Genomic DNA, 16,444 nt, shown 5'->3' with positions numbered 1-16,444 from the left:
ACGAGGACTGCCCTTTACCCCTGGAGCCACGAAAAGGGGCTTTTCTGTACTGCAGTGTCCCCAGAGCCTTTGCCGTATCCGTATCCTTCTTGATACTCTGCAGAGTATCATCAATATGCTTCCCAAATAACTCTTCTCCATTGAAAGGGAGGTCTAAAATCTTCCTTTGCACCTCCGGTCTGAACGCTGTTGCTCGAAGCCATCCTTGCCTGCGCAGGACCGCCGCTCCTCCCAAGGATCTAAACGCCGTGGTCGCTATATCCATAGCGCAGTCTATGACTTCGGCCGAAGGCTTCTCTCCTTCCATGAGAATCTTCTTTGCCTCCTGCTTCTCTGGTTCCGGCACCTGGTTAATATATGGAGAAAGGTCACACCACATCTGCCTGTCATACCTTCCCAGAACAGCGAGGGCATTAGCTGCTCTCACTAGCAGAGCCAACATCAAGGAAAATCTTTTTACCGCATTATCCAACCTTCTCCCCTCCTTGTCCGGAGGAGTTGCAATCGGAGCAGATGGGTTCCTGGATTTCTGTTGTGCCGCCTGAGTAATAACAGAATCTGGTTTGGGATGACCCAAAAGGCAAGCTGGAGCATTCAGAGGTGCCTTATACTTTTTATCTAATCTGGCCAGAACCGGCGTTACCGTAGCTGGCGTCTGCATGACCTTTAATCCTTCCTTCCAAATATGAGACACTATAGGAAGGGATCGTACAGATTTCCGACACGAGTCCTTGAAGTCATATAAAAAACATTCCGTCTTCTCTTCTGTCATGGTCAGTGCAAATCTCTTAGTGGCTCTTTCCATCAAATTATGAAATCCACCAATGTCCTCCGATGGAGAATCTACTGGTCTCGGCGTAGGAGTTGAAGGCGAGGGGGTGATACAGTCATGCCATTCTGCACTTGTGTCCGCAATTTCCCCATCCTCATGATCGTCATCCGAGGAATCGTGATTTGACGTCGGCGGTGGGGACCTAGCAGTAGGCTCCGGCAAAATCCCTCTCCTACGAACCAGTGTCCCTGGCACCGACCATGGACGTGGAATAACCTCTGGGGCCTGTTGAGCGACTGCAGTCGCTGGGTATCTCCTCCTATAATCCTCTAACATGCCCTGGAGGTCCCTCAACAAAGAGGATGGCACACTTGTCATCTCCTCGCGTTGTTGTTGGCGATACTGGTGTTGTTCCTAGGGTTGTTCCTGATAATCCCCATATTCTTCCTCAGAATCCTTCTCCTGGTACTTGACCTGCAATTGCGAAGGACTACTCGCAATTCCATACTCGTCATTTTCCTCTTCCGAATCTTCCTCTTCCAGCAGGTGAGATGGGAGCAATGGAGAAACCTTGCTCGGAGATGTAACCTCTGGAGTTATAGGTTTTTTCCAAGGTACCAACCTTTTTTCTGGTGTTTTTTCTCCCATCGCCGTCGACCAGGTCATCGTCGTCGACGGGTCGTAGTCACCGTCGACGATGTCCTCGACGACGCTGCCGTCGACACTGCCGTCGTCGACACTGTCCTTGTCGATGCTGCCGTCGTCGGCGCTGCCGTCGACACGGTCGTCGACGCTCTCGTTGACGGTATAACAGTCGACGATGTCGCCGTCGACGGTGAAATCGTCGACACGGTTTTCTCACCAGCTTTAACACTCTTACTTCGTCGACGACGGAGGTGTTTTTGTCGACGTCGATGATCCTTTTTGAAACATTACCTTTCTCCTCAGAAGGCGTAGACGAAGACCGTTTGATGGTAATCTTGATTTTCTGAGGTGAATGTGGTGGATCCGAGGCGGATTTCACTGATTTCACCTCTCCAGCAGAACCCTTCTTCCCCTAAGCTGTAACTGAAGGGGATTTTGAGGGACTGCGCCCTGAAGACGCTGGAGTGGTCTTTTTTGGGGCCGTCTCAGGTCTTTCTCCTGAGGAATGTGTCTGAGGAGATCTACTTCTCTTCTGAGATCTTAGACGCCACAGATTCCCCTTCACTCTAACTTGAGAGGATCTCCTTCCTGTCTTTAACCATCTGAAGCCAGATCAGCAGCCTTCCCTCACGATCTCCCAAGGTTTTATTAGAAAAGGTACGACATACCTTACAATCTGCTGCCTAATGGTCTGGATAGAGGCAGTAGATGCAGTCCTTGTGAGGGTCATCTGTATAAAGCCTCTTTTTAGAGCAGGTGGAACAAGCTCTAAATAATCCTTTCTTCTCCTTCTCAGACATTGTAGATGAAAAACCTCAAATCGAAGTCAAATTACTGTAAAAGTAAAGATTTTAAGCAGAGCTCAAAGGAGACTCCCTAGCACAACGTGCGGTAGAAAATTGTGAGGGGCATAAGGTTCTCTCAGGAGGGTTCTAGAGGGTGAGGAGCTCTGATTGGTTCAGGGAAAAGTTTGGGCCTTTTTAACATAAAGGCTATGGGTTGCAAAAGGGAAATGGGCCTAGGCCTCTTTTCAGTTTGCTTTACTACTAAGCACTGCTTTTTTATATACCGGAGACTCCCGTCTCGACGACGGGGAATGATTCAGGCATGTGAATCTATGAAAGTTCCAATACTGGAGTAAGTATAAATACCACAACCTCTAACCATGAAAATGAAGTAAACACATTATAGCTTCTGTGCTACAGCAATATCCCTTCAGCTAATTAGGAGTTCCAAAGGAATCACAGATCCAAGCTCTACCAGTTCCTTGTAGCATGTCTATTTTTATTGGTTACAAATCTTTGACCTTTAGTTTACTACCAAAGGTAAGCTCTGGCATTTTACGGTCAATAAGCCACTTTCAAGGGGTGGGGGCAGATGGTCAGATTCCTTCCAGGCTAATATACATCTCAACACTTTCATCATTGGCATTTATTTTGAATAGCTTCAGCTAACAGATTTGAGTCAACAAGGTTGTGTGTCTTTTGGCTCTTATGAATTTCTGTCACCTTAAAAGATACCACATGTGAAAACTAAAATTACAGATTACGTTTTCTTCTCTGACAATGGATCTATCAGATTAATATGCTTCAATTTAATATCATACTATCAAGTTCCTTCATATTGTGCCCACCCGCACTTCGGGTGTCTAAGCCTTTCTTCTGCAGTTGAGAAAAAAATATTTTTGCATGAAAATATCTAACATAAGTGACATGTTTCATTCAATTCTATTAATCGAAGCACTGAGCTATGGAGAAAGTTATCAACAAAGTTTCCGCACAAAGGTCTATTTTGAGATGCCCTACTTTGTGTTATTCGAACCCTAGGATGATGATGATAAGAACGCATTATATAAAGCACAGAGCTACCTCAATGAAGTGTCCCAGCACTAGGTACAGGTGTCTGTAGATCAGTATTTAGTAATTAGGCTCCCCTAGCTGACACCCTTAAAAAAAACAAGTTTTGAGTGGTTTCCTAAAAAAACACTGTGACTGTGTCCTACGAATTGTCAGAGGTAGAGTTTTTCACAGTTTTGGTAGCAGGTAGCCGAAAGAGCGCTCACCTGAGCGTGATCTTTTAATGTTAGAACAGCTATCAGCCTTTTCCCAGCCGGTCTTAGGTTTCCAGCTGTTATTTAAAGTCTGATCAGCGATTGAAGATACTGAAATCCATTTTTGTACGTGCCTTATGACAATAGCACAAGCTTTATTAGAGGACCAATGCAGCTACTCGAGTGCATCCCCATCCACGCAGGCCTAGGAAGGTTCAAAAGAAGATTACCAAGTACAGCACGTAAAGTAATCAATCCTGGACACAATCAGAGCCTGGACCACTGTTTTTCTGGCTGGTCCAGGCATGAGGCAGAGAATCATAAGAATTCCAAAACATTTCCACACCACTGCAATTATTTGGCTGTCATAAGACAGCTTACTGACCATCCAGATTCCCAGGTTCTTAACCTTAGCTTTAGGTGAGGGTAGCAGACCCAACTACGCTGCCCAACAAGACATAGACCAGATGTTGGGTTGCATGCCCAGAGTCAGCACCTTAGTCTTTCCAGCACTGAGCTTAAGGCAGTTCCAGACCATCCATCTCACAACTTCTGAAAGGCAGAAACACAAGGACTAAGCCATGTAAGAAGGGTTTTGGGACAGCATGATAAGCTGCATGTCATCTGCATTTTTGAGGATGGTAAACCCATAGCATTCTATGGTCACCGCAAGCAGTACACATTTAACAATGTAGGGCTCAATGACTAGCCCTGCGGACTCCTTGGTTCACTGGAAACACTTGACTAGTACAGCTTTTATACTAGCTGAAAAGTGCACCCCTGCAAAAAGGAGGCAGCCCAGCTCAAAGCTTTATGGTCCACTCCACAGCTCCAGAGTCTCTTAAGCAGCGAGTTATGGTACACAGTATCAAACGCAGCGCTAACCCACTACAGGTAGAATTACTTATACCCCTCTTTCCAGACTGGATGGAGAGGCCGGGTCCAACGGTGATCCTGATTTCACTGAAACAAAAAGCAGGGGCAGCTAAATAGGCCTTAAGTTCAATAGCTCAGAGCTATCCTCTGGGCCGCTGGCATCTCTAACTTTCTTAGGAAAAGAGTCATATATTTTGGCCCCTTTTTCCATTAAGAATTGGGTCAGAAAATTGCACCCCTATTTAGCGAGAGCAATTGACACTCAAGATAGAGATTACAGTGACATCACTATAGCAAAGATTTCACGGGACAAGCCTAGGGCTGATTGAATTTTGTGTAAAAATTGTGGCGCGCTTTCTTGATAGGACAGGGATACATTTTATGTGCAGCCATGTTGTCCCTCTTACAGACAGGATCATGCTCTCTATGCCACCTGCACTCAAGATGCTTACACTTTTTTTAGAACCAGCAAATCCTCACAGAACCAATGGCTGATCGCATTAATCTAGGGAAGATCCGATTCTCTAATGGGGCGGTTTCATCTAGAGCTCCATTCATCCAATTGTTCACTTGTGTGTCTGCTCTGTTTGTATGACTGTCCAAAGTGGGCCTACTAGTGCCCAGAGCATCACAGAATTTAGGGATAGTATCTGTAGCCTACCTCCTCACCTGTGCCGCTGAAGCGGAGCCAAAACTGGTGGACACGTTATCATAAGACACTGAGAAAGGAATGGCAATATGATCAGACCTAATGAGAGGGACAGGGTGGTCAGTTAACCAGGCCAGGTTAGAAACGACAGGATCAAGAATAAGCTCCAATCTATGTGTGGGGGGAAATTGCACACTGGACCAGCTGCATCCTCTCCAAAACTGCAATCACCGATGCTGTTGCTGAACAGGAGACATCAAAATGGAAATGGAGGTCTCCCACAATTGTGAAGTTAGAATACCACAGAACCAAGGGAGACACCACGTAAGTTAAACGTGAAACAAAGTTAGAGGCAAGACCTGGTTGATGATAGATCATGCTGCTTGATATCATACATTTGTTGGTCATTTCGAACTAGAAGAGAGCTGTTTCACTGCCTTGAAAATAATCGCAATCCCCCTCCGCTCTGTCCTTGCCTATCCATACTCACAGTGGCAAAGCATTTAGGGATCGCTTTAGGAACAGTCATTTAAAAAAGACTGAAACTAGTACACCCGGACCAATCGGGCTTTATGTCTTGTAGAAATACAGCCCTCAATCTGAGACGCTTACATGGGGTAATGGCGCAAATACCCTTCATCCAAGAATCGGCCGTTATTCTCCCCTTAGACGCCCGAATGTCATTTGATATGGTGGAGTGGCCCTTTTTCTTCGCGGTCCTGAAACATTTGGTTTCGGCCCCAGATTTTGTGCCTGAGTGCACTTGCTGTACTCCAAACCTTTGGCTCACGTAACAACAAACAGCCACATATCTGAGGATTTCCCGCTGCGGCGTGGAACACGTCAGGATGTCCCCTCTCGCCATTGCTGTTCGCCCTCGTCTTGGAGCCACTGGCTGCGTGGATTAGATGGGAGCAGACGTTCCGAGGGCTCCATTGGGCAGCTGGTTGGGAGGATCGCAACTACCTGTATGCCGATGATGTGTTATTTTTGGCATCTCCCAGACGCTCCATCCTTGTGCTGTTAAATATCTGTGACTAATATGGTCAGGTCTCCGGCTACACCATCAACTCGTCCAAATCGATTATATATGTACTTCATGGCCCCCCACATCAACTACCAAAGGGTGTAATTTGCAGACAACAGAAGGGAGTTTTAAGTATTTGGGCATCCATGTCACGCCAAGGTCGGAAGACTTTATTAAAAAAATATTTGTGCCACCCTTGGAACGTGTCAAACGTGATACGATACACTGACAATCCCTACCAATTAACATTGCTTGGGAAAGCAGCACTTTTTAAGATGATGGCGCTTCCACGATTCCTCTGCGCCCTGTAGAATACACCATTTCCAGTGCCACCAAGTGACTTAGCGGCGGAAGTCTCTAGTTTACTCTGGCGGAACAAACCAGCACGCATCGTCAAGGACAAATTGATCCGAGTCTGGTATGATGGGGGCATAGCGCTCCCGAACATACAACTATATTATTATTGGGCATCACAGTTGAAAGTACTTAATCAACCGATACATGCCCCGCAAACAGACCCTGCGTATAAAGCAGACAGATATAGGTTGGGAGAATGGGGCATCATGAGAGCGTTACACACTACAAAGCAAAGTACCCCATTACTCGGTCCCACGGCACATACAGTCCAGGTTTGGTACACTGCACTCAGAAAACTAGGCTGGAACGGAGTTGTAACTCAGCTAATACCACTCTGGGAAGCACAGAGATTGGGTAGACTTCAGAATAGTAAGGGTTTCCATAAGTAGGATTCTATCTGCATCTCTACGGTGGAGGATTTATGGGTTAGCGTCCTCTGAAATATTTAGATACATGCAGATCAGACATGAACTCATGGCAGTAATACCACTTGACAACACATTTCCAGAGGCCTCCCCCTTGGAGGATAGGTTGCTGACTGAATACATGGATAAGAAGGCTACCTCTCTCACTTATCGCAAGCTTGCAAACAATCTACCTGATCCGATGCAATCCCTACGCATAAAATGGTCTAATGAACTGGGGGAACTAGACGACAAAGACTGGCGTTAAGTGTCAATGCCCTCCCAAATGAGACTGGTACAACTAAAGATATTACATTGCATGTATTATACCAGAGTAACCTTACACGGAATAGGGGGTACCATAGATCTGCTTTGCCTAAGGGGATGCGGGGAGGAGGGAACGTTCTACCACACTATATGTCAGTGTCCACAGATAGGGCCCTACTGGGCAGCAGTAATGCAAACGATTTCTCAAGTAGGTAAAGTAAAGTCCACATTTGTAAAGCGCACAATCGCCCGTAAGGGTCTCTAGGCGCTGGGGGCCGTCGGGAAGATTAAGCAAGCTATTGCCCAGAGTCACATGGTGCTGGGCTAACCTGCCGCCGGAGCCGGGGATTGAACCGTGGTCCCCAGATTCCAGTGTCAGTCGCCCTGGCCGCGGCGCCACACCTCTTCCACAGGTGGAGTCTCAGTTAAGCCGGAACCCAAAAGATGTAATTTAAAGTCTGAAAGTCTTAACTCAGTGCTTCAGGATCCTGTTCACAGGATTCGGATAAAAATAAGAAATTGCCTATGAAACGGCATACTAAGATACTGATGTATTGTACTTCCTTAGAGGAACAGTGTCAGTTTTCCAACATGGGCAGGCAATAACCTGTTTAGTCACATTGCACTAGTTTGCTTTTCTTTTCCCTTTAATAATATTTGTAAAATTATTTGTGAAAGTTTAACCTATTAAACTATTATTTTCAAAGTAGCATTGCCTTTTTTTTTTTTTTTTTTTTTAAAGAAAAAAATTAACTAGATCTGTTCAATGTCGCCAAACACAGGGCTACAAAAGGAAAATCCTACTTACCAGTATGTATCTGTTCTTGGCATGTAGAGCTGCAGATTTCTACACTTTGCATTAGATCCCCACCTGGTGTTGGGCTCGGATGATTGCATGTTGTTGTCTTAGTAGAAGCCTTTGTAGTCACGAGATAGGTGACTCCTCCCTTGGACAATAATGCGCATATGCATCGGCTCCATCCTTAGATTGTTTTTCGTCATGATGGGAAATAATGGAGTTAGTAGAAATAAAGAAGGGATGTCCATGCGTGTATATCCAATTAAGATAAAAACTGTAACAGATACAGGTCTCGGGGAGGCGGGAGGGCGTGTAGAAATCTGCAGCTCTACATGCCAAGAACAGATGGATACTGGTAAGTAGCATTTTCCGTTATAGGCATATGAGCTGCAGATCCTGCACTTTGCATCAATTGTGCAGCAGTATCTCCCCTTAGCGGTGGTCACCTGTATCGGTTGCAGTAGTTTGAAAGAGAGTTTTGAAGACAGCTTGGCCTACTGCAGCTTGCTGCTTAGCTTGCACATCAACACAATAGTGTTTAGTGAAGGTGTGTGTTGTAGACCATGCTGCTGCCTGGCAGATGTCTTCTAGGGGAATGTCCGCTAAGAAAGCCATGGAGGCTCCTAGTTTGCGTGTGGAGCGCGCTCTAGGCGAAACTGTTAATGTGTGAGGAATGAGGAATGTGTGATAGCATATTTGTATACATTTAGCATTCCACCTTGCAATTCCTGATTTAGAAATGGGGTTGCCTTTGGCTACTAGCCCGCTGGCTTGTGGCCTTCCGAACGACGCCCGACGACAACACTGTTGCTGGTCTGGTTGCTCCAGACTGGCCCTTGCTTCCCTCCATCGGAGAAGTACCCTGGACCCTCCTGGTCCGGCTAAGACGCCATTTTAGGTCCACCGCGTGGGCCGTGCATTTCCCAAGACTTGTTGCCCAATCCTGGGTCCAGCGACGTCGACAGCAAGAACCTTCGTGGGACAGCTCGCACCTCCATCCTGGTCGCCGACAACGCCTCCTGGTCCGAGAGACTGCAGAGCCCAGCAGCGCCCACTCACCTGACTGCGGTGACTTCGCCCGGTGCCATCCTGGTGCCCACTTAATCACTGGCTAGTGATTCAAGAACTTGGTCCCCTCTGCTTTCAGGTTTCCTTCTTCCTTGATCCAGGCTTGGATCCATCGAACTTTCCTTCACTGGTCGCCTGCCAGCAACTTCCTTCTTCCAGGCTCCTGGTCCGGCACGAGGATTCCCGACGTCTTTTCAGACCTATGCAGCTGCAGCCCCTGGGCTAGGTAACTTCGGCACTTCGGTGTCCCAGCATAGCCTCACTATTCAAGGGTCAGGATCCACTGTCGTTTTCTCCCTACCAGGTCGGGTTCGCCCGTGAACACTAACTTTGTGAATTCTAGCTTCCATAGACTTTGTCCCGCATCCCGCGTGAGAGTGCACACTCTGCACCCGAGTTCCCTAGGCCTCCTGCTAGTAATCTAAAGGTTCAGTAGTCCAGTCCTAGCGATCCCAAAGCCTCTGAGAATCGTTACTTACCTGCTAGTAATTCGCATTCCACTTTTAAAGTATATGGTTTTTCGTGCCCCTCGGGCATTTGTGTATACCGTGCTAACGTAAGTATTTTCGTAAGAGTTTTGTTGTGTGCTTAGCACCCTGTCCTCATAAAGAGTACAGGGTTGTTGTGATTCTAATAAATACATTGTTTATTTTCATAACACTTGTGTGGTGTCCTTTCACTGGGTGTTCAAGGGGTAATGTGATGGTAAAACAGCTGGCTTAACACGCCCTCTAGAGTCTTAGCCTTAGACTGCTCGTATCCATGCTACTAGGATAGCTGGTCTATAAGGTTGACTTACAACCAATCATCAATAAGGGTTGTTTGGACTGATATATAGTGATCACTAGAATAGTGAGCACTGCACATCAGGCCAACTTACCACACGGTGTAATTGTAAGAATGGTTCTTGTATAGTGAAAGCTTGAATCTAACTAACTCTCCTAAGAGAGGTAATAGCAATGAGGAAAGTGGTTTTCCATGTGAGAAATTGCAGTTTACATTTATGTAAAGGTTCAAAAGGGGGCCCCATGAGCCTGGTAAGAACAATGTTTAGGTTCCACACTGGAGAGTGTGGTAACCTGGGAGGAATAATTCATTTTAAACCTTCCATAAAAGCTTTTATTAATGGTACTCTAAACAACAACATATGTTGTCTGTTTTGTAGATATGCCGCAATGGCTGCAAGATGTAAACGTATAGATGAATATGCCAGATTACATCTCTGTAAATGGAGAAGGTAACAGATAATATTTTGGATGGAAGCATCTAAAGGATCAATTTGATTATTAGTGCAGTACATGGCAAATCAATTCCATTTAGCAGCATAGCAAGCTCTAGTAGTAGGTCTTCCGGCTTCTTTAATGATATTCATACAGTCTGGTGGCAGGTTAAGGTAAGCAAACTAAGACTTCAGGAGCCAGATCGCCAGATTCAGTTGACCTGGATCTGGATGCCTGATGTCTCCATGGTACTGCGTAAGCATGGATGGTGTCAGAGACAGTTTTTATTGTGGAACTAGAGAAAGTTCCAGCAGTGTGGTGAACCACGGTTGGCGTGCCATGGAGGATCAGTTTGAGAGACTGTTGCCTGAGCTTGCGTACTACTAGTGGTATTAGTGGGATTGGCGGAAAAGCGTACGCAGATCTGCCTGACCAGTTCATCCATATCGCATTGCCCTTGGACAGAGAGTGTGGAAACCTGGCGGCGAAGGTTGGGTCATTTTGCGTTTTCGTGTGAGGCAAACAGGTCTATGTTTGGATGACCCGACTTGTGAAAGTATGGTTGAAGAACTTGCAGATGTAGTCCCCATTCGTGAATCTGTTGTGTCTGTCGACTTAACAGATCCGCTATCTGATTGTGAACCCGCTGGAAGGTGTTCTGCAAGCAGATATATCTTTTGTGGAATGGCCCATCTCCAGATGTTTTGTGCGAACTGGGACAGCTGCAGGGAATGTGTGCCTCCTTGTTTTTGTATGTAGTACATGGCTGTCATGTTGTCCGTCAGGATTAAGACAGCTTTGTTCCGTATGTGCACTTGGAAGGACTTAAGTGCTAGGAAAATTGCCAGCAACTCTAGTTGATTGATGTGAAGCACCTTTTGTTGAGCGGTCTATCTTCCCTAAATTGTGTGGTGTAGCAGATGTGCTCCCCATCCTGTCAGGGATGCGTCCGAGGAACGGCCGCCCTTTGGACAAGTTTATGGTGTTCCACCACTGCAGAGAGCGATGTGTGCGGCTGTCCACCAACACCAGGTCTGTTAGTTGTCCTTGTGCCTGATTCCACTGATGTGCTATACATTCCTGCAATGGGCGCCTATACAGTCTTGCATATGGTACAATAAAAATGCAAGATGCCATCATGCCTATTAATTGCATGAACACTCTGGCTGGGAGAGAGTGTTAGTTTTGATACCTTGAAACTAAGGCTTGAATGCTCTGTATCCTGGCTGTACTGGGATAAGCTAGAGCTGTATTGGTGTTTATGGTAGCCCCTAGGTATTGATGTACATGAGAGGGCTGTAGATGTGACTTGGTGTGGTTTATTGTAAACCCCAAGTTGTGCAGTGTCTGAATTGTTTGAGATGCGTGTTGAACAAACTGGTTAAATGACTTGGCTTTTATGAGCCAATCCTCTAAGTACGGGGAGACATGGATATGTTGTCTTCTGAGATGTGCTGCTACTACTGCTAGGCACTTTGTGAACACTCGTGGTGCGGTTGTGACCCCGAATGGAAGGACTTTGAATTGATAGTGTTGTCCTTCTAGCACAAACCTGAGATACTTCCTGTGAGAAGGATGTATGGGAATGTAAAAGTAGACGTCTTTGAGGTCTAGTGTAGTGAGGAAATCGCCTTGTCGCAACAATGGGAACACTTGTTGTAAAGTTTTCATGTGAAAATGATCTGAGTGTATATACAGATTGAGAGGCCTTAAGTCTAAAATTACCCTTAGTGTCCCATCTTTTTTTGGGTATTCGGAAGTAGAGTGAGTATACCCCTGTTCCTTGATGTTGCAATGGAACTAACTCTATTGCATCTTTTTGCAGCAATGAGCGAACCTCTTGTTGGAGCAGCGTTAGATGTTCTGTGGACATTGGACGCTGTCTGGGTGGTATATTTGGAGAGGTAGCAGTAAGCTCTATGCAGTAACCATACTGGATAATCTGTTTTACCCACTTGTCTGTTGTGATGGAATTGCAGACAGGTAGGAACTGTGTTAATCTCCCCCCTACAGGAGTGGTATGCTGTTGGGGGGAGCTGAAGGAAGTCACTGTTTAGGGGTGGAAGAGGCTCGATTGTTGTTATTACCTCGACCTATTCCCTTATTGTTATTACCTCTGTAGCCTCTTCTAAAATATCCTCTATTGGAGGATGTTTGCGTATTGTTTTTAAAAGAAGTTGAATTGTCTGCGCCAGTTTGTTTGGAGCCTCCTCTGTAAAAGGAGCAACGAAAGGAGCCTCTTGGTTGAGTGGATTGCAGAGCTATCATAGATTTTGCAGTATCAGTGTCTTTTTTCATTTTCTCAAGTGCTACGTCTACCTCTGGACCAAACAATTGTTGTTGGTTGAATGGTTGATTTAAGATGGTTAAGATGGTTGTTTGCGCCTCTTGCTTAAACACTAAAATGCATAGCCACGCATGGCTTCTAAAGAGGACACTAGTGTTTATTGCTCTAGATGCAGTGTCTGCTACATCACGAGCGCACTTGATTGAGGCATTTGAAATAAGCTTACCCTCTTGTATAATGTCATTTGCCTGTGCCTTATATTGGTCAGGTAGATGTTGTAAAAGGGTTTCTAACTGGTCATAATGAGACTTGTCGTATCTTGCGAGGAGGGCTTGTGTGTTAGCTATACGCCATGTATTGCTAGCTTGTGCAGCTATCCTTTTGCCTGAAGCATCTATTTGTGATTCCTTATCAGGAGGTGGTGCCTCACCTGATGTCTGTGAATTTGCTCTTTTGCTATAGTTTGAAACGACTAGGGAATCTAAGGGTAGCTGTCCTTTAATGTAAGCAGGATCCCCAGGAGCAGACCTGTACTTTTTTCTATTCTTGGGTTTATGATCCTAGCTCGTACAGGATCTTTAAACACTTCTGGGGCATGCTTAATGACCCCTTTAATCATGGGTAATATTTGAACAGATTTTTGTGAGTGTTCAAAAGTGTCTAACAAAAAATCTTCCTCGGCCTTATCGGAGTGCATTGTTACATTATGATAGATGGCAGCCCTATTAAGTAGATGTCCAAACCCAATATTATCTTCAGGAGGAGATGGTTTGGATGGATATGTATGTGGGTCAGGGATATCAGGTACATCTTGCGGGTTTGGATATTCCCAGTCTGGTACATCACTAGGTTATGGAAAGGGCTCATCTGGGTCTCCCCCATCCCCTATGTTATACTCATCTTCATTCTGTGGAGGTGAAGATTGAGGTGGAGAATTTTGTGGTGAATGAGCAGGTGAACTTTGAGGTGAAGTGTTAAAAGGAATAGAAGGTGAAAGAGGAGCTACAGGAGAAGAAGGGTGCATAGGTGATGAGGCAGAGTCCTTCTTGACAGGCACTGGAGTTTAAGGTGCTGTATCTATCTTCCTCTTTCTATGTGGCATAGTGGAAACATGTCCTGTTTTTGGATCTATGTATATCCTTTTTTGCAAAAGATCAGGTCGAAAAAGCTCTTCTTGAGAAATCGATTTCGACGCAGATTTCTTCGGCTCCGGGCCTGGTTTCTGCTTGTCTTTCGCCTTAGGAGTTGTTGTATAGTCCTTTGCCGTAGGGCAGGGCTTTGGAAGCAATGTCCCGGTCTCAACTGGGCCCTGAAGGCGGAGTTTTGACCTTAGCTTTTGGTTTAGGTGTTGGAGCTGGGGTAGGGACAGTCGTACTCACGCGTTGACCTGATGGTATGGAGTCATCGGAGTCGTCTGCCTCAGATACGATTTGGAGATCGGAACCTTCCTCGGGGACACATGGAACTTCGTCGAAGATATCCACCGGTTCCGGAGCTGATCTCTGTATGTCACGTTCTCGAATGGTCTTCTTGGATCGAAAGGACGCACAAGCTGTGCAGTTCGACTTGTCGTGTTCAGGTGATAAACACAGGTTACACACCTCGTGACGGTCGCTGCGTGGAAATTTTGCTCCACACACGGGTCATTTTTTGAATGGTGTCCTTTCCATGAGTTGTAGCCTCAACACGTGGGTAGGTCCAACGGCCCGCGTCGACAGGAATCAAACTGATGAAATGGAGTCTGTGAACATTGATGTTGAAGTTGTTTTTAGAAAGTTTTAGGCGTCAAAGTCCTTGGAAAGTAGATTTCGAACCGGAGCGGAAAAGTTGCATCCGAACCCAGTGGCAGAAAAAAACAATCTAAGGATGGAGCTGATGCCCATGCGCACTATTGTGCAAGGGAGGAGTCACCTATCTCGTGACTACAAAGACTTCTTCCAAGACGACAACAACATGCAATCATCCGAGCCAAACACCAGGTGGCGATTTAATGAGAGTGTAGAATCTGCAGCTCATACGCCTCGAACATAATATTTCCAAAAATGTGCTTTTCTAAAATGATTCAATTTTGAAATGGTCAAAAACAAAATCACAAAAAAAAAGGAAGCTCAATCCTATTACTATTCACTTACATTACCGCTTTCTGACTGTCAAGCTAATGATAGGCTCACATCTTTAATTAAACCCAGCACCCTTAGGAAACAATCTCCAGGACCTAGACCATACCTGTGCCAGGATATCATTCATTGCCTCACTAGAATCGTCATCATTCCGACCAAGAATTCGCAGTAACCGAAGTATTCGAACCTGAAACAGTAAACAGATCACTGAAAATTAGTAAAATTTTACACTACTTTGATTCATAATGATATGCATCTCTTTAAAAGACTCCTGCTATTGTTTTTCCTAACACTTCCCATTAATCATTGTTCAATTTCTATTCCACATTGCTGGGAGACTTTCTTTACAACAGCCATTTTATGTACACATTGCTTGTCAAACAAGTTACTTATCTTCGGTAAAGTCTTATTTGGTAGGGACAATATCTAGCTACAGATTCCTTATCTATGAATTTCCCGAGGCATCAGACTGGATCCAGAAGATTTTTTCGTGAGCAGTACCCCTGAGCGCTTGTAAGCGGCATCGGTTGGCTCTGCGTGGCGTAGTCTGCATCCAAAGTGGTGTCCGAGTCACCTACATACACCTCGTAGCGCTGTCAGGTGGAGAAGGTGAAGTTAAGCATACTTTTCAGTCCCTTTCCATCTTGAAGAAGCGAGGACTCTGCCAATCTGAGATAGGACTATACCCCCTCCCACAGGAGGGTAACATAATAGAGGGTGTAGTCAACCCAGGTGAGGGGTCCAGTGACTCTATGGTTACTCCCTTAAAGCACCCCCTAAATCTAGTTTTTAGGAGGCTCCCTAAGACCTCGAAACTAGTTACCTGAGCCCTAAGAAGGACGAAGACTACACCATGCCGCTAATCCTGAAGACTACTACTGACTTGGCCCCAGCCCTACCGGCCTGTCTCCAACTACCAAGATGCTGCGAGAACACGACGCATGTCCTGCAACCAGCGACTTCCAGAAACCATAGGAATACTGTCTGAACTTTGAAAAAGACCAGAACTCCTGAGGACAGCGGTTCTTTCCCTAAGAAACCAACACAAAAGACACCACTGCCCTCAGGATCAGCGAGTTCTGCCCACTCTGCACCAGACGGTCCTGGCCCATATCCAGGTGGATCACCAACCCAGAACAGGCTCCCCAGCAATCCTGACCAAGTCCAACATAGGCTGAACACTACTAGACTCCACGTCGAAGCCAGGAGCCTGAATCCAAAGGCTCCCCCTGACCGCGACCGGCTTCGGTAAGAAGACTCCGATTTCTAAAGGCACTCCTGCACCAAAAGTCCCTGGACTTTAGTGAGTTCAATTGACCATGCCCCCACGACCACTACATCTCTAATTACTTCTGCTGTTGTTGGTCTCCCTTCTGCAACCTCCGGTGAGATGTTTGCAGCCTGTTTGTTCAAAGCACAGTCACCATTGAAAAGCACTGGGCGCACAATGATGAGATTGCAACCTGCAACCGGCTGCCCTTGTGCAGCTGGGGGTGTATGTGTGGTGCCACCTTGTGCCCCCATGTTTGATCTAACTCCCAAAGCTTGGCCCCTGCAACTGATTTACCTACCTGCAACCAGTTACTTTGAGCATTCCCAGTCTCCATTGAAATGCATTGGGCCGGAACTCAGATTTTGACCTCTGCCCCCGGCCGCCCCTGTGCCGCTGGTGGTGTAGTTTTGGTACTCATCTGATCCATGCCTCTTGCTGACCTTTCGTCCCGAAGACTGGTATTTTAAGTTGTATACTTACCTGCATAACCACATTGTTTTCCTCCACAGGATAACATTGAATTGTTCAGAAATTGCACTGTAGACTTTTGAAAGTGAAAAGTATTTTTATTTAAAAACATACTTACCTTATTGCGGTACAAACAAAGTTTCTTTTCCTACAAATGGTGTG

At 45.8% G+C, this 16,444-nt stretch overlaps 1 protein-coding gene across 1 annotated transcript in view; it reads right to left on the bottom strand.

Moving 5' to 3' along the window:
* Window positions 1–16,444, bottom strand: part of AP1G1 (adaptor related protein complex 1 subunit gamma 1) — an 803,442-nt gene that overhangs the window by 429,277 nt on the left and 357,721 nt on the right. The window contains exon 9 of the mRNA XM_078671300.1: window positions 14,648–14,728. Within this exon, the coding sequence (XP_078527426.1) occupies window positions 14,648–14,728 (81 nt within the window). The remainder of the gene's footprint in view (window positions 1–14,647; window positions 14,729–16,444) is intronic.

The sequence above is a fragment of the Lissotriton helveticus genome, chromosome 12 (genome assembly GCF_964261635.1).
Source record: "Lissotriton helveticus chromosome 12, aLisHel1.1, whole genome shotgun sequence".
NCBI classification, from domain to species: Eukaryota; Metazoa; Chordata; class Amphibia; order Caudata; family Salamandridae; genus Lissotriton; species Lissotriton helveticus.
This window is presented reverse-complemented; position numbering and strand designations above follow the sequence as displayed.